Source organism: Lepus europaeus, chromosome 19 (assembly GCF_033115175.1).
Source record: "Lepus europaeus isolate LE1 chromosome 19, mLepTim1.pri, whole genome shotgun sequence".
In the NCBI taxonomy this organism is placed as follows: Eukaryota; Metazoa; Chordata; class Mammalia; order Lagomorpha; family Leporidae; genus Lepus; species Lepus europaeus.
Window position 1 is genome coordinate 40,545,336 of NC_084845.1, and position 18,249 is coordinate 40,563,584.

The following is an 18,249-nucleotide window of genomic DNA, read 5'->3' on the forward strand; positions in this document are numbered from 1 at the left end:
TGGCACAGACAAGCAACCTGAGTGGGCAGAAACAACTGGCCATAGAGCCTGGAGAGGGTTACCTTCCCTAATCACCATGCATTTCCCCTCCCATTCTGACTACAACCCTCACAACTGTACACAGCAGACACAGCCTGTGTCTCTCCACCAAGGATGACGGTGAGCTGATGAAGGGGAGTCCAGTGCATGAGCAGGATGCATTCTCATCATAATCAATGGCTCTCAACAGCCATGGTGGACAGGGTGCCAACGAGGCATGGACTTTTGTTCCTTGAAAAAGCCTCAAGTGTGATTCTGAAACGCAGCTCTGAACAGACAGGCCCTGTCAACCCTACCTGTCTCTCCTGCTGGACTTTTCCGATCTCACTCTTCAGATTCTTTTTTTAAATTTTTTGGAAAGTTTTATTGATTTATTGTAGTTGAAAGGAAGAGTGTCAGAGAGAGAGAAAGAGAGAGATCTTCCATCTGTTGGTTCACTCAAATGCCCATGACAGCTAGGGCTAAGCCAGACCAAAGCCAGGGACAAGGGACTCTATACAGTTTTACCATGCGAGTAGCAGGAACCTAAGTTGCTGTCTACCAGAGTGCACCATTAGCAGGGTGCTGAATTGGAAGCAGCTGGGGGTCAAATCAATGTGGGATGTGAGCATCCTAAGTGGCAGCTTCACCTGCTGGGCCACAAGGCCTGCCCTGATCATCAGGTTTTTCTCCTCTAAGATGGGTGCTAACAGTGGCTGCTCTAGTTCCCTCAGGCTGCCGTAACAACTACCTGTGAGAAATAAGCCCACCTGAGACCACCTACACACCAAAGGATGGATTCAGAAGGAAGCAGAAAGTGAGGTGTTTACTGGTACCCAGTCTTGGAGCCAGCACTGTGGTGTAGTAGGCTAAGTTCCTCCCTGTAGTGCCAGCATGCCATATGGGCTCTGGTTCGAGTTCCAGCTGCTCCACTTCCAATCTAGTTTCCTTCTAGTGACCTGAGAAAGCAGTGGAAGATGGCCCAAGTGCTTGGGTCCCCGCACCCATGTGGAAGACTCAAAAGAAGCTCCTGGCTCCTGGCTCCTCCTGGCTCCTGGCTTCAGATCAGTCCAGCTCCAGTCATTGCGGTCGTTGGGAAGTGAACCAGCGAATGGAAGTCCTCTCTCTCTCTCTGCCTCTCAAATAAATAAATAAGTCTTAAAAAAAAAAAAAATACCCGGTCTTGAGAGCAGTGACCAACTGTTGGAAGCAGGTGTCACACTCAGAACTTAAGTTCCTTTTATGTCTCTCATGCAAAGTTCCCTTCCCCCAGTTTGAGCAACTTCTGGCAAGATCTAAACAGGATACAAGGTGCAAGAGGAGGAGAGGCAATGGGGTTGGGTGTTGCTGGGCTGGTAGGATGGAGAGGAGGAGTTTTACACTGTGATTATGTAGTTGAAATTGTTAGGAAGTTAGAAATTAGCCAATGTGTGAGTGAGGGCCAGAAAACAAAAAGCTTCTTCAAAAAGGAAGGTAACAGCCCTGGAGGAACACTTCCGAAGCAGCCCAGAATTTTACACTACAAAGTCCTACCCATCCCCCAGTAGCTTTGCAGGTGGCCCACGCCTTCCAGTCAAAGGGATTGCTTCTACCAGGCACCAGGTAGTCTAATCAGCTCCATAACATTGGGCAATAAAACTTCTGCAGCATTTCTCCAAGGAAGGCACCCCAGGGAATCGCTTCTGCCAGGTGCCAGGTAGGGCTACCCAGTCTAATAACACCAGGTAGTAAAACCTTGGGAGAAATTTTGCCAGACTCAGCAAATCCTTTGTCCAGGAGAAGAGGGAGGAGAGGAAAGGAGAAATGGCAGGGAAAACTGGACCCCAATCCTTTAGAAACTTCAATCTAGATGTAGACTAGGCTAGGCACTGTCTCTCAGATCCTATCCAAAGAGGTACCCATCTCTTCTGATGGATGCCCTACCCCATTACACCTTGCTACCTTGCTTCCCACTCCTCTCTCTCATGTCAGGATTCTTTCTTGCAGGAAGACAAGAATCTATTCCATGCATCTCTGCTAAGTGAGCTCATCAGTTTTGTTTTTTTTAACTCATTCCCCTTTGTAGCATCATGGCTGTACTTAGGCTAAGCTAAGTTCTTATGAAAATACAGCATTGATTCACTTTTTTTTTTTTTTTCTTTTTGACAGGCAGAGTGGATAGTGAGAGAGAGAGAGACAAAGAGAAAGGTCTCCCTTTTTGCCGCTGGTTCACCCTCCAATGGCCGCTGTGGCCGGCGCATCTCGCTGATCCGAAGCCAGGAGCCAGGTGCTTCTCCTGGTCTCCCATGGGGTGCAGGGCCCAAGCACTTGGGCCATCCTCCACTGCCTTCCCGGGCCATAGAAGAGAGCTGGCCTGGAAGAGGGGCAACCGGGATAGAATCTGGCGTCCCAACCGGGACTAGAACCCGGTGTGCTGGCGCCACAAGGTGGAGGATTAGCCTGTTAAACCACGGCGCCGGCCAGATTCACTTCTAACAGTACCACAAACTAGGAAGCTTAAAATTGAAACATTAGGACAGGTGTTGTGGTGCAGCTGTTAAATCCCCCACTTGCAACCCCTGCATCCCATACAGGAGTGCAGGTTTGAGTCCTGGCTGCTCTGCTTCCCGTCCAGCTCCTGTTAATGTGCCTGGGAAGGCAGCAGAAGATGGTCCAAGTGCTTGGGCCCCAGCCACATACACAGGAGGCCTTGCTAGAGTTCCAGGCTCATGGCCCAGCCCCAGGCTGTTATAGCCATTCAAAGAATGAACCAGCAGATGGAAGATCTCTCTGCATCTCCCCCTCCCCTGACTCTGTAACTTTGCCTTTCAAATAAGTGAATAAATCCTTTTAAAATTTTTAAAAATAAGGGCCAGCATTGTGGCATAGCTGGTTAAGCCATATATATATATATATATATATATATATGCCTCTCTTTCTCTAACTCTGCCTTCAAATAAATAAATATTTTTTAAAAAACTTAAAAGGAAAAACAAGGAAAAGTGGGAATTTATACCCAGGATCAGGGTGAGGATCAATGGATGGAAAACTACTAAGGTAACAGGTATTGTTATAGATCAACTCATCGGGATGCTAATGAAGACATGCAAGGGTGATGAGATATGGGGAGTGAGGGGTGAGAAGTGCAATCAGTCACTGAAGAGACTTTCAGCAAACTGACCCAGCTAAACTAGGCTTAACAGGTCAAAAACAGAGCCCAAGGCCATGACCATGTGTATTTTTTCATAACACACATTTTCCATGGACCTTTAAAAAAAAAAGATTTATTTATTTGAGAGGCAGAGTTTCAGACAGAGAGAGGGCAAGACAGAGAGAGAGGTCCTTCATCCACTGGTTCACTCCCCAAGTGGCTGTAACAGCCAGGGCTGGGCCAATCTGAAGCCAGGAGCCAGGAGTTTCCCCCAGGTCCTCCACACAGGTGCAGGGGCCCAAGGACTTGGTCCATTTTCCACTGCTTTCCCAGGCCATCAGCAGGGAGCTGGATCAGAAGTAAAGCAGCCAGGACTCCAACTGGTGCCCATATGGAATGCTGCTGCCACAGGTGGATGCTTAACCTACTATACCACATCACCGGCCCCTTCCATGAACTTTTGAAGAGTCTTGTGCATGGATTTCTGAATTTTTACACCAAAATCAATTTGTTTTTAGAGTCCATTTTCCATGAGTTTTTTGAAGCACTCCCAGGTGTGGATGAGAGGACACAGGCTGCTTGTCTCTCCTGGGTGATGACTCTTGGGAGGAAAAATTTCCCTCTCCTAAATTAGATCCAGTGACTGGGGACTGCAAATTTTACCAGGAAAAGTCAGATTTAAAAGGGAAGGGGGGTCACCCTTGTACACAGGCGGTTCCAGTAATGCAGAGCTCACAGAACAGCTCAAAGTGAAGGTATCTATTATCAACAAAAGAAGGGGGTTAAGGTTTCAGTGGGAATGAGTAATCTGTTTTGTTGGCAGCTGAATCCATGGGAAACTCCCTCAGAGTGGGGGTTACCGGCAGCTCCGTATTTGAAAGACTTTGCTTTAGTCAGACAAGGGAAGTTCAGATAAGCGTTCTTCATCTTGCTGCTTGGGGTGCTGACATCCCACATCAGAGTGCCTGGCTTTGAGTCCAGCTCCACTCCTGATTCCGACTTCCTGCTAACGAGCACCCAGGGAGACAGCATGTGATGGCTCAAGTACTTGGGTCCTTGCCACCCATATGGAAGACCTGGATGGAGTTCCAGGCTCCTGCCTTTGACCTGGTCCAGCCCTGGCTGTTGCAGGCACTTGTAAGTGAGCCAGTGGATCAGAGGTCTCTGTCTATTTCACTCTCCCCAACTCTCTTTCCAATAACTGAAAATAAATGAATTTTATAAAAATAAAATGTCTGTTAAAAATGAAATGAACTTTATGCTAACTCTGAGGTCATAAAAGGCCCCCACAACTCACAGGTGAATTTCTGAAGTCTCAGCTTATAGAAAACCAAACTGCCCCAGGTCTGTCCTTGAGAGATGAAATACCTGATGTAAGTTACTTGACCCCTTGTATCAGAGTTCTGGAGAGAAATAGAATCAATAGGATACAGAGAAATCTATAAGAAGAAATTCAGGGTAGGTGTTGTGGCACAGACACTTGGGATGCCTGCATCCCATATCTGAGTGCTGTTTCCAGCCTCTTCTGCTCCATTTCTGATCCAGCCTCCTTCCAATGCTCTCTGGGAAGCAGTACATGATGGCTCAAGTACTGTAGAAGAGACCTGGATGGAGTTCCTGGTTCCAGCCTGGCCCAGCCCTTACTGCTGTAGGCATTTGGAGAGTGAATCAGTAGATGGGTAGATATGGATTGATCGATAGATAGATATCTGCCTTTCAAATGAATAATAAAAGTAACATTAAAAAAAGAGAGATTTCTAACGGGAATTTGCTCACGTGATTATGGAAGCCCAGAAGTGCTTTGATATGGCATCCACAAGCCAGAGAGTCAGGAGAGCCAGCACTGTAACTCTGTCTGAGCCCAAAAGGCCTGAGAACCAGGAGCTCCAGGGTCCGAGGGGCAAGAGAAGGTGCAAGTCCAGATCAAGATGAGCGAGGATGGAAAGCCGTGGCATGGTGGCAAAACAACCTAAATGAAAGATCCTGGTGAACAAGACCCCAGCGGAAGGAACAGGCCATCAAGGAGGGAGGCGCCTTTCTCTGAAGGGAGGAAGGAACCTCCACTGTGATATGGCCTTGACTAAACAAGTTCAGAGTTGGTGAACTCAAGGGGCTTCCATAGCCTAGACAGCTCATGGCAAGAGCCTCGGGTGATTGCTGACATCATAAATAAGAGTGCCAATTGTTAAATCAACAACGGGAGTCACTGGGTACATGCTCCCCACGTAGGATCTCTGTCCTTAATGTGTTTCACAATGAAACTTAAAGACAACACTACTAGTTGAACAATACCTTCTACCTTGTACGGTTGTGTGAGTGCAGCCTGTTGAAATCTTTGCTTAGTATATACTAAGTTGATCTTCTGTATATGAAGGTAATTGAAAATGAAACTCGATGAAGGGCGGAATAGGAGAGGGAATGGGAGAGGGGAGGGCCGCGGGAGGGAGGGAGGTTGTTGGGGGGGAAGCCACAATAATACAAAAGTTGCACTTTGTAAATTCACATTTATGAAATAAAAAAAAAAAAAGAGCGAGGATTTCTCCCTTCCTCTGCTCTGCTCTACTTGGGTCTTCAACAGAGTGGACGCTGCTGGAAGGTAGTCTGCTTTACTCAGCCTACTGAGTCAACAGTTCATCACTTCAGGAAACACCCTCGCAGACACACCCAGAAATAAAGATGCACCAGCTCCCTGGAGATCCCTTAGCCCAGGCCATTTTTGACACCATAAAATGAACTGTCATGCCTCCTGTGCTTGCATATAAATGAGGCTAGGGTGGTTGTGAGGATTCAGAGTTCACTGTGTAATGCATTTGGAACAGTGGCTGGACTGGGTGAGAGTGATATAAGTGTTTGCTCTCATTATTTTTTTTTAAGACTTATTTTACTTATTTGAAAAGCAGAGGGAGTGACAGAGAGAGATCTTCCAAGTGCTTCTTCTGTCAACAAACAGCCACAGCGACCTAAGCAGGCTGAAGCCAGGAGCTAGGAGCTCCACTGTGTCTCCCACGTAGGCAGCAGGCACTCAAAGCACTTGGTCCACCTTCTGCTACTTTTCTAGGTGCATTAAGAGGGAGCAGCGAAGCAGCCTGGACTGGAACCGTCACTTATATAGGACGTAGGCATTACAGGCACTGGCTTAACCCACTGCGCCACGACACTAGCCCCTGCTATTATTATGTTCATATTTTGCCTCATAAGCACGTCAGACAGAACCTCTCCAAAACTCAACATTGCAGTTCAGGGGGCTAAGCTGCCACTTGCAATGCAGGCATCCCATATCAGGGTCCCCGTTCCAGTCCTGGCTGCTCCACTTCTGATGCTTCAGACTGGCCCAGCCCAGGGTGCTGTGACCATTTGGGGACTGAACCAGCAGATGGAAGATATTTCTCTCTCTCTCCTTCCCTCCCCCCCCCCAACCCCATCATCCTGCCTTTCAAATACATAAATCTTTAAAAAAAAAAAGCCGGCGCCACGGCTCAATAGGCTAATCCTCCACCTTACGGTGCCGGCACACTGGGTTCTAGTCCCGGTCGGGGCGCCAGATTCTGTCCCAGTTGCCCCTCTTCCAGGCCAGCTCTCTGCTGTGGCCAGGGAGTGCAGTGGAGGATGGCCCAAATGCTTGGGCCCTGCACCCGCATGGGAGACCAGGAAAAGCACCTGGCTCCTGCCATTGGATCAGTGCGGTGCGCCGGCCACAGCGCACCAGCCACAGCGGTCATTGGAGGGTGAACCAACGGCAAAGGAAGACCTTTCTCTCTGTCTATCTCTCTCACTATCCACTCTGCCTGTCAAAAAATTAAAAAATAATAAAAATTAAAAAAAAACACTCAACTTACCTTTCCTCTGAACCTGGCCCTCCTTTCAGTCTTCTTTCCTAGGGCAGGAAATTTTCTCCCAACTTGGATTCATCCTTTATCCCTCCCAACTGCATCCCCCAAGTAGTTACCAAGGTGCTTGACCTAATGTACACATCTAACTTGACCTGATTTATTCAGAAGTCTTTGAAAATGACAGAAAACAAATTGAAGCCACTGTAACAACAACAAAAGATAATGTATTAGCTCATGCAAATCCTCTAGGGCTAGTATTAGCTTCTGGCAGTGCAAGATCCAGTTGCTCAGCAACTTCACCTGGAAGTTGGCCTGCCTTTGTCCTTCTCTTGGCCCCACTCATAACTGCACCCTACAGCGATAGGGAACTACCCACAGTTTGGACTTTATGTTGCAGAGCTGTGTAATACTTTGTGAGACCCAGACAAAACCAGGGGCCAGCCTTGTGGCACAACAGGTTCTGCCACTGCTTGGGATGCCGGCATCCCATACAACAATGCCTGGGATCCAGTGCCATGTGTGCTTCAGGGACTGCTTTCTGCTAATGCACCTGGGAAGCAGTAGATGATGGCTTAAGTACTTGAACCTGGTCACACATACGGGCGATCCAGATGGAGTTCCTGACTCCTGGCTTCAGCCTGGCACAACCTGGCTGTTGTGGGCGTTGTAGGGGTGAACCAATGGATGGAAGATTGATCATCTCTCTCTCTGCCTGCTCCCCACCCCACCACCTTGTAAATAAATAAAACTGGTCAGAACCACAGGGTGGCGCCATCTGTGCCACTGACCACTGGATGAACTAATGATGGTTTGGGCCAAAATCTCCCCCAACCAAGCAGGCTGAGGCTTCTATTTCTGAACATGTGGTGTAGGAAGAGCCATATAGGTGACCATGTGTGTGCAAAAGAACCAAGGACCCCCCCTGTCTTCGTTAACCAGTTAACTCCCACGTGCTATCACCACCTCTCCTCCTGTGAGAGCTCCTAGTGAAAGCTAGGCAGGGAGTCATGTTTGAGCATTGTTCCTGCTTTGTTGTTTGGCTGCTTCATAGTAAACTCTCTCTGCAAAAGCCCGTGGCTCTGGTGTCTGGCCTTCTGATGTACAGGAAAATAAGCTCATCTTCTATCCACCGCTTCCTCCCTAGGAGTGGAAAACTGATAAGAGAGTCCAGGCTTAAATCCTACAATGTTACAAATTCTAAGAACAGGTGACTGTTTCTTTCTTAATTCAATAGAGTCCAAAGAAGATTCTCCTTGGTTTAGGGTAGGCTACATGCCTGCCTTTCCTCTAATCACTGTGACTAGCAGTACACGCCCAGCCTGGAGTCCAGGAACAAGATCAGCCCCATCTCATCATGCAAGCCACGAGTGACACCAGACTGCCCCTCTCTCCAGTGTGACTGCCTCCTTCACCGGGTTTCCCTCTGATGCCCAAACACAAAAACCTCTTATGTTTCCCCATTATTTTCCCAAAAAGTTCTCCCATCTTAATAATGGCTCTAATCACATTTTTTTTAAGGTTCCTTCTTTCTTAGGGAAACGAATAAAAACGCCATTGTGGGGCTACAGCACTGTGGTGTAGTGGGTAAAGCCGCCGCTTGCAATGCCAGCATCTCATGTGGGCGCTGGGTGGAGTCCCAGCTGCTCCACTTCCAATCCAGCTCCTTGCTAATGTGCCCAAGAAAGCAGTGGAAGATGACCTAAGAACTCGGGTCCCTGCACCCGTGTGGGAGACCCGAATGAAGCACCTGGCTCCTGGCTTCGGATTGTCCGAGCTCCATCTGGTGTGACTCTGCCTTTCAAATAAATAAAATAAAACTTTAATAATAATAGTAATAATAAACCACCATTGCACTGTGCTGGCCTGATTCCAAGCCCCTCCAACTAGAACTTACCTCAGCAGTGTTTCTGCAGACAGCTCCCTCTTCCCCAACCCATAAAACCTGTCCCTGGACCAGGGAGTCTATTTGAGCATAGTCCTGCCTCCTCTCTTGGCCACCTCATCAAAAACTTTCTCTCCACAAGAGAATGTGGCTTCAGTATTTTGACTTTCTGATGCATATAAGCAACACTCATCATGGTTCCTTAGCAACAGTAAAGATTCCCCAAGGAGACATGACTTGTTACAGGAGACAGAGCATTCAAAGGCAAATGACCACCCAGTGTCAGTCTGCTGCCCAGAGCTGCCCAGTGGACTCCCCATCATGGTGAGGGTGAGCTCTCGGGCTTTTCATGATGGAATCCTGTGGACGCGTCTACACTCAGCCCCTGGCATCGTGTGCTCTGCACGTCACACCCTGTGCGGCCTGTGGTGTCCAACCTCAGGTCATCCATTCTACAGCTGAAATATCCATCCTCTTTCTCTAATAATTATTAATGACTTTTTTCTTTAAAAGGAAGACTGTCAGAGAGAAAGCAAGTGTGTGTATGTGAGGTCTTCCATCCACTGGTTCACTTCCCAAATGCCTACAACAGCCAGAGCTGGGCCAGGCCAAAGCCAGGAGTCAGGAACTTCATCCTTATCTCCCACATGGGAGGTAAGGTCCCAAACACTTAGGCATCATTCATTGCCCTCACAGGCTCAGTAGCAGGAAGCTGGATTGGAAGCAAAGCAGCTGGGATCAAACCAGCATTCGGGTAAGGGAGACATGGGACATTGCAAGCATGCCAGCATTGCAAGCATCGGCTTTTTTTTTTTTTTTTTTTTTTTAAGATTTATATATCAATTTGAAAGTCAGAGTTACACAGAGAGAAGAGGCAGAGAGAGGTCTATCCATCCGATGGTTCACTCCCCAACTGGCTGCAACAGCTGGAGCTGCGCTGATCCCAAGCCAGGAACCAGGAGCTTCTTCCGTGTCTCCCAATGCAGGTGCAGGGGCCCAAGCCACAGCAGAGAGCTGGATCGGAAGTGGAGCAGCCAGGTCTCGAACCAGCACCCATATGGGATGCTGGCGCTTCAGGCCAGGGTGTTAACCAGCTGTGCGACAGGCCCCAAGCATCAGCTTTATATGCTGCGCCACAATGCCAGTCCCACCCTATGCCTTTTAAATGCTAAACCTGAGTCTCCTCTAGACTAAGAGAAATCTCTTTACTGACCTGTTCCAGGTCATGCTCCCATAGAGACTGCGCATCAACATTTCATTAACTGAGGAGTTTGGCATAAAGTAGTCACTCAGGAACTGCTGAATTAACAGGAGGGAGTGAGTGACAGAAAAAGCTAGGCACTCACTAAGTACTTGAATAAATGAATTGGTATATAAGGGAAAATGTGTCGCCTTTTATAGCTGAAAAATCCAGGGCAAGAGCTAAAAGCATAAATAAATAACTAGATGGGTGGATGGATATACAGATTAAGTAATAAACAAACCCCTTCTCTCCCAGCAGTTTGGGAAGCAGACCAGAGCAATTCCTTGGGTCACAGAGCTGACTTTCCAGAGGCAGTCATATTAGAGTAGACGTGACCCTGACCACTTCCAGGCACTTGTGGCATTCTCTGAGGGAGGCAGATGAGCGCCACCAGGCCCCCATGGAACAGCTAAAGTGTTCTTAAAGAGAAACTGGGGGCTTTTTCCTGTTACAGATTAACTTCCTGGCAAATTGCAGCATGCTTGCCACAGCTGGAGGTGGATGAGAAATCCTGTTTTTAAAGCCCTTAGAGACCTTGAGTGGAATTGAATGAGCATTTTATCCCATCCCAAAAGAAGCAAAAAAATCAACCACCCGGTTTCTGAACTTCTAAGGACCTGGAGCCTCCTTCCTCTGACTTGGTAAGGAGCCCAGTGATTTCTTCCCCTTAGGGGCCAGTAAAGCAAGCCGCACCCAGCCTCAAAGCCTCACCACCAGCCTAGAACTCTTTTTTTGAGCGTGGCCATCCTGAGCAGCTCTTACCAGGCACAATCCTGAATCTGCAGGGGAAAATTCCATCAGGAGGGAGGAGAGAGAAAAACAGTTATTCACACACACTTACACACACACACACAACTACAAGCAGATCCCTGGAGTTCGGCCTATCCTCAGTAAGCTAGAGAGAGAGGCCCCAAACTTCCTGCTCCCCAGCTGCAAGTCCAGGCATGTGTCCTGGCCCACTGAAAGCTTGCACCCCAGGGGACAGAGCAGGGCTCTGGGCCAGCTGATGAGGCCTGGCTTCTCCCACTCCTTTCTTGGAAAAACATTGGGCTCTGCTGAAGCAAAAGGAACCTTTGGTGGTTCATTTTCAGTCCAAAGTGCCCGATTTCTTGCCCCTCCTTCTCCTATACCAGCAATGCTGCTCAGTTCCTCGGGTTTTTATAACCACAGAGAGGGTCCCTGGCAGGAGTTTATTGCTCCCGCCTCCCTTTGCTTCTTCCTCCCTCCCTGCCTCCACTTCTTTCTTCCCTACCACCAGAGTAAAAGTAAAAGTCCTTCAAGTGCATCACCTGCTCTACAATGGGCCATCTCTCAGCTGGCCAGTTCCTACTCAGCCATCAGCGGGTACTGACCATGTACAAAGGGACATGCAATGCAGTTGGGGAAGACGCTCTGCTTTAAAAAGTGCACAAGTTCAGAAGCCACACTGCTTAGGTTGGAACCTGGCTGCTTCTCTCTCTGGCTGGCCATAGCAGGGCGACTTACTTTGCTTCCTCATCTATCACACAGGAACAGGTTGTGCCTTAAACCATCCATGTCCAGTTCTGAGCACCACACCTGGCACCAAGCAAGGGCTCTTCTGCAGTCTCCAGCATCCCAGCTATACCCTCCCCTGCCAGAAGCGCTCCTCTCCCACCCCCACTCCTGTCTTTCAAATGTGTTCTGTCATCATTTATTTGCAAACATGTCTATTTGATTTCAAATGAAAATGCTTTGGAGTCGAATTAACAACAAAACACATGCAGGGGGGAGAAAGAGGCTGACAGACATGTTAGTAAACAGTGAAACATTTTTGAAGGCTGGATGCAGATAGCTCAGATGCTAGAGGGTTCAAATTCACAGGCTTTGGATGGGAGGAGACATGTGAATATTAGCACAGTGACATGTTTCTGGGGAATTAAAGAACCCAGAATGTGAATCTCTCCTCCCTCCCTCCCTCCCACCAGCACTCCAACGCTCCACTTGCTGTGTGACCAAGGCCTTGCTGCTCTCCTCCACTTATGTGATCACAGTCCGATAATGAAGATTCCCATAACTCATTAACAGTACTGCAAGTTGGATATTCAATTATTCATACAACCAGTGTAGAGAGAGCCAAATGCAAAGCCTTCTGGTCAGGGACATGGGCTGTTCCATCGGCTGCTGGAATAAAAAGGAGAGAAGGGGAAGAGGAAGAGATCCACACACCCCAGTCAATGTCACAACCCTGGAGCAGGAAACTGGGGCAGGTGGGGGGGTCGCTGGGCCTCCACAGCCCATGACAGGGGGCGGTGGAGCCAGCACAGGCTGTGGCCAGGCTCGGCTGCTTCCAGAAGCGTCTTTGACATTCCAGGATGTGTGCAGGCTTCTTCCATCCTCTCTTCCCCAGGGCTGGGAAAGGGCCTCCACCCACAGCTCCCATTAGCAAAGCCAGCTGCGGGTAACTTCTGAAACCTGAACCCCAGCGCGGGGCATCTGTCTCTCCTCCCTCTGGAGCCTCTCACGATGGGGTTTGTCTCATGCTCCACAGAGGTGAGCATCGATCTCCAGAGAACAGCACCTCAGCTCTGCTCAGGGCTTCCATCCTGCAGCGAGGCGTCCTGCTCCAGCGCCGCCTCCGTGCTGGTCTCCACGCTGGGCTCTTCTCCCTCCGGCTCCTCTCCAGGCTTGCGGGGCTCTTCTGCCACAAGCGTGGTCTTACTGGAGTGGCACCCCATCTCGGCGGGGCGCAGATGGCCAGGGGCCCTAAGGGGTCCTGAGAAGAGCAGAGAAAGGTCTGGGATGCAGATCCTCGGGTGCAGGGAGTTAAATAGTCCAGCCCGCAGCCCCGTGGAAAAGAGAGTGACCAGGTTTCCATGGCCACAGGGAGCCGCCCCCTGTGAATAAGGAGCCCTCACCCCCACCGCGGGGTGGGCAGGGCCGGCAGGGGGTGTTCTTTCCCCTCCTGACCTGGCTTGTTCCCATTCATTCCGCAGGAAGAATTCCCTTTGTTTAACTTTTAACTTTTCACAAATCACGCCCCCCACCCTCACCTAGTTACCTGTAAACACCAACCCGGGTCCTCCCGTGCAAAGCAAACCTGGCTCCTTGGCAACTAGCTGTGACCTCCCTCTGTGTCCCATTCACTTCCTGCACACACAGGCCCCCTGCCTGGACAGCATTCTCTTAGCTGGAATGCCAGCTCCACCCAGTGCAGAACAAGGGGACTCCCGGGGTTACCCAAACATGGAAGTCTTGAAAAGAACCAGCAGTCACTGCATGCCCAGTGCAACGCACATTGCATACCCATTCCCTCATTCACAACCCTGAGAGGCAGGTTGTGTTATAGCATCCTCACTTAATAGATGAAGACATTGAGATGCAAAGCGATTGAGTAACCTTCAGAAGTTCATGGAAAGTGCATGTTTTAATAAAGGCCAAATAAACTTACATTTTAATTCCATTAACTCTCACAATAGGCAGGAAATAGAAGTGGGTGGGAGGGCCTGGCTTTGTAGTAGAGCACCTTAAGCCTCTGCCTGTGTGCCCTGACCTTGGGGCCCTTTAGCGAGAGACCCAGCATATGGGTCTCTTTCTCTCTGTTCTTCTCTTTGCAACTCTGCCTTTCAAATAAATAAAACATCTTTAAAAAAAAAATAGTGTGTGGGATTTGAACCATCACTATGCTATCCTTACCTATTTTTTTAAAAATTTATTTGAAAAGCAGAGAGAGAGAAGAGAGAGAGAGAGAGAGAGAGAGAGAGAGAGAGAGAGATCCTCCATCTATTTTTCCCAAATGACGGCAAATAGCCAGGACTAGGACCGACTGAAGCCAGGAGCCAGGAACTCCATCTGGGTTTCATACATCAATGGCAGAAAATCAATTACTTAGGCCATCAACTGTTGCCTCCCAGGCACATTAGCAGGAAGTTGGAATCAGAAGTACAGTAGCCAGGACTCAAACTCAGCACTCAATATGGGATGCAGGCATAATATGCAGCACTCAATATGGGATGCAGGGTTAAGCCAAGCACTGGCTTAACCCACTGTGTCACATCACTTGCCCCTAACATTATCTGTTTAAAGACCTCATTGCCTATCTTCCCACATCATCACAGATGTTATCCATTGGGTCTGCTGTCGATGGGGTTTTAATCTGGGACATGACACAATGGGTAAAAGTTTGGGAGAAGTAAATGATTTCTTATGTGAAGATTTGCTGACTAAGCTATGAAACTGGAATGAGGAATTCCTGTGCTCTATATTGGACCCCTATTTTTCTTTTTCTTTTTTAAAGATTTATTTATTTCAAAGGTACAGATGCATAGAGAGGAGAGACAGAGATCTTCCACCTGCTGGCTCATCCCCCAAATGGCCATAACAACCAGAGCTGGGCCAGTCAAAAGCCAGGAACCAGGAGTTTTGTTCAGGTCCCCCATGTGGATGCAGGGGCCCAAGTACTTGAGCCATCCTCTGCTGCTTTCCCAGGCACATTAGCAGGGAACTGTGTTAGTAAAATGGCGCAGTTTTATCTATGGCGTGATCTACACCCTGCACACCATCCTAGGCTCTGGCCCCCACTGCCATTGCTGGAAGCCAGGTGACCAAATGGCCCAACCACCAGTGTCAGTTCCATCCCCATCCTAATGGAATTCGCTGCTCCTACTTCCCTGCCCGCCCCCCTGGCTAAGTTTTAAAAGGCCCTGTTTCTGAACACGTGGCTCTCTTTCTGTCTCCGGATCTCTCTTGATCTCTGATCTCTCTCACTCTCTCTCTCTTAGGCTCTCCTTCTCCCTCTTGTCCTTCTTCACCCCTTCCCTCCGGTCTGTTAGGTTTCTCCAATAAACTCTTTCCCTTACTCCAGTGTTTGGTGTGTTTTGTGGTGGCCTTACAAACTGGATCAGAAGTGGAGCAGCAGGGACTCGAACCGGCGCTCATATGAGACACTAGCGCTGCAGGCAGAGGCTTAACCTTCTACGCTACAGCGCTGAGCCCTGACCCCTATTTTTCTCTGTTCACCCAGCTTTTCTCTTCCTAACTCTAACAAGAGCCTGATGAATCTGACCCAGGCTCCTGGGAAGCAGATCTGTGAAGTGGCTATCAAAGCAGCACAAATTTTCAAACTGCCCTGTGCCCACAGTCAATGATGCCATCAACTCCAGTTCACTTACAGAGGGCAAGTACATGTCAACCTAGGGCACTTTATAGATCCTCTGGGACACCATGAGGAAGTGCTAGTAATCTCACATTAGAGCTGAAATTACTGAGTCCAGAGTGGTTAGACCATTTGCCCTAAGTTCAAGGGCGTGAACCTGATCAAGTAGCCAGCTCAGAATGCAAACCCAGACCCTGCTACCTCCAAAGCCTGGGAGCTCTCCACTCCAATCCTCTTTCTGCCCCTGCCTCTGGTTAACACCATTCCTCTTCCCTGGACCTGAGCAATCAGGGATCTGAAAGAATGTGGTTTTTAAAAAAAGAAGAAAAACATAAATCACCTTTCTTTAAATGAGCTTCTTGCCAATCGGACCTGGCAGAGCGACAGTTAAGAAGATATTACGATGCGGTCTGTTTACCTCTCCCATATAAATGCCAAAGTACACTTTGGGGGTGTCTGGGGGGAAGTGGAAGTTTCCATTTACCTTCCTGTTCAGAAGCCCTAATTAAGGCAAATCCTCTTATGAAGCCTCCAAATGAATCAGGCTTAACTCAAGTGAGCTCAAGAGACAGTGAGTGGGAGCCCCAGGACCCAAGTGAGACTCTCTTGAGTGGGCTTGGGCAGTTTCAGGTGTGATTGGTGGTAAGCGATGGGGGAGGGATGGTGTCTTTTGCCCATTAACAATGGAAAAAAACTTAGGCTTACCCAAGACTCCCCACACTCAGGACTTGTTATACAATCTGTGGAACCCTTGCTCAAAAAGTATTGAGGAGCCAGGGTTGTGGCACAGGAGGCTAAGTGGCTGCTTGCAAGGCCAGCATCCCATCCTGGAGTGCGGCTTCAAGACCCGGCTACTCCACTGCCCATCCAGCTCCCTGCTAATGCACCTGGGAAGGCAGTAGAAGAGGGCCCAAGTACTGGCCCAGCCCCAGCTGTTGCAGCCCCGGGGGCGTGAATCAGTGGATGGAAGATTTCTTTCTTCTTCTCTGTCACTCTGTTTTTCAAATAAGTAAATGTAAAAAACACTGAGAATGTCAGAACAGTGACGTCAGAACTTGCCAGGGCACCACCCAAGAAGCTGGCCTGACTCACACCTAATCTGTTACTCAGTTCCAGAAATGGATTTGCCTCTAATGAGGAACAGTACTTGCCAGATCCACAGGCTGGTTGGGCTTAGGGGACACTGTGTTAGGAACAGAGTGAAGCCTGAAAAAAGATAAGACGATGGGTGTGCAGCCCAAGGATGCATGGGATCTCAGTAGGAGACATTCAGAACATTTTCAGCTCTCAACTGCTTCCTTAGCTATCACTGCCTTCAAAACGTGGCACAAGCACGCACATGCCTCAACACAAAACACACACATACACAAGCTGGAAAAAAATATATCGACGAGTACTGTATGTTGGCAAGGTTATAGAGCAACTGAAATGCTCATGTGTTGTGAGTGGGACTGCAAACTGGTACAGGCAGCTGGGAAAAGAGAGCAGCCGTTTCTTATAAGATTAAACGTAATTCACCATAGGTACTGACCTGCAGCAGCCGTCTCAGAGAATACCAGAGACTGAGTAACTTACACAACAGGTGTGTTTTTTTCCCACAGTTCCGAAGGCTGGGGGGTGCTGGCAAATTTGCTTTCCAGGCTTCCAGATGGTCACTTTCTCACTATGTCCTTAGGTGGCCCTTCCTGGGTGTTCTGGGAAAGCGAGAACTCTGTTACCTTATCTTCTTCTTATAAGGACACCAATGCTACTAGATTAGAGAGTCCCAACCTTGTGCTCTCAATTAACCTTAATGACCTCCAGATACACTGACTCTCATGGCTGGGGCTTCGACACCTGAGTGGGGGGAGGGGACAAAACCCAAAGGGATGGAAAACCTCTGTTCAGACAGTCTGTGCATGAATATTCAGAGCAATGCCAATCATAATCAAAAACTGGAAACCACCCAAATGTGATTGATAAACAAACTGTGGTACATGTGTACAATGGAATACTACCTAGCAATAAAGATGAATTAACTCCTGATACAGGCAACAAGTCAGGTGCCACTCAAGCAAATTATATTGAGTGAACGACGTCAGCGTCAAAAAGTTTGATTGCATTTATATGATATTCTCAAAAGACAGAAGTTCATGGACAGGGCATAGACTGGTGGCAACACTAGAAAATGATAGCATGAGGGAGTTCCTGGGATGATACACCTGCTCTGTTTCCTAATTATGGTGGTAATTACACAAACCTGTAAGTGTGTTAAAGCTCATAGAACTGTATACCCAAAATGTTGTCTGTGTTGTATACTAAGGACATTTTAAAAGTTTGAAAGATCACCCATGGGGATGGCACTGTGGCACAGTGGGTTAAAGCCCTGGCCTGAAGTGCCAGCATCCCATATGGTTGCCGGTTCCAGTCCTGGCTGCTCCTCTTCCGATCTAGCTCTCTGCTATGGCCTGGGAAAGCAGTGAAGATGGCCCAAGTGCTTGGGCCCCTGCACCCACATGGGAGACCCCGAGGAAGCTCCTGGCTCCTGGCTTCAGATCAGTGCAGCTCCAGCCGTTGTGGCCATCTGGGGAGTGAACCAGATGATGGAAGACCTCTCTCCCTGTCTCTACTTCTCTCTGTAACTATCTTTCAAATAAATAAAATAAATCTTAAAAGAAAAGAAAAGATCACCCAAACACACGAAAAAGAAAAAAAACAATTTCCAGGAGCCCAAGAGCTTATTTGCCAGCTGGTCCTACATCTCAAGATCGTTTGAAATCCCTCCTCTCCTGCTTCTCACGCACGCACTCAAACACAAACACCTGCCTCTGATTTAGCCCAACAACTCTTTATTGTCCCAGGCGGTTCAAGGTCCCATCTGGAGTGTTGTGCAGTTCACAGAAGCTGGAGGCAGAGAGTGCACCTGTGCGGAGGAGTGCCTGCAGCTCTGACCATAGGTCAGAAGAGTAGCCAATCCAAGGCACACTGCAGAAGGGGATCGGAGGGCACAGGCCGCCCAATCTCCCCCCTCCCGTTGGCCAAATCCAATTGAAG

General features: G+C 48.6%; 1 protein-coding gene across 1 annotated transcript in view; it reads right to left on the reverse strand.

Moving 5' to 3' along the window:
- Window positions 1-12,125: 12,125 nt before the first annotated feature.
- The window catches only part of CHD9NB (CHD9 neighbor), a 52,656-nt gene continuing 46,532 nt past the window's right edge, over window positions 12,126-18,249 (reverse strand). Inside the window, exons 2-3 of the mRNA XM_062177155.1 lie at window positions 16,792-16,910; window positions 12,126-12,837 (exon numbers count right to left, since the gene is read on the reverse strand). Of these exons, the coding sequence (XP_062033139.1) occupies window positions 12,644-12,799 (156 nt within the window). The 5' untranslated portion in view covers window positions 12,800-12,837; window positions 16,792-16,910 and the 3' untranslated portion in view covers window positions 12,126-12,643. The remainder of the gene's footprint in view (window positions 12,838-16,791; window positions 16,911-18,249) is intronic.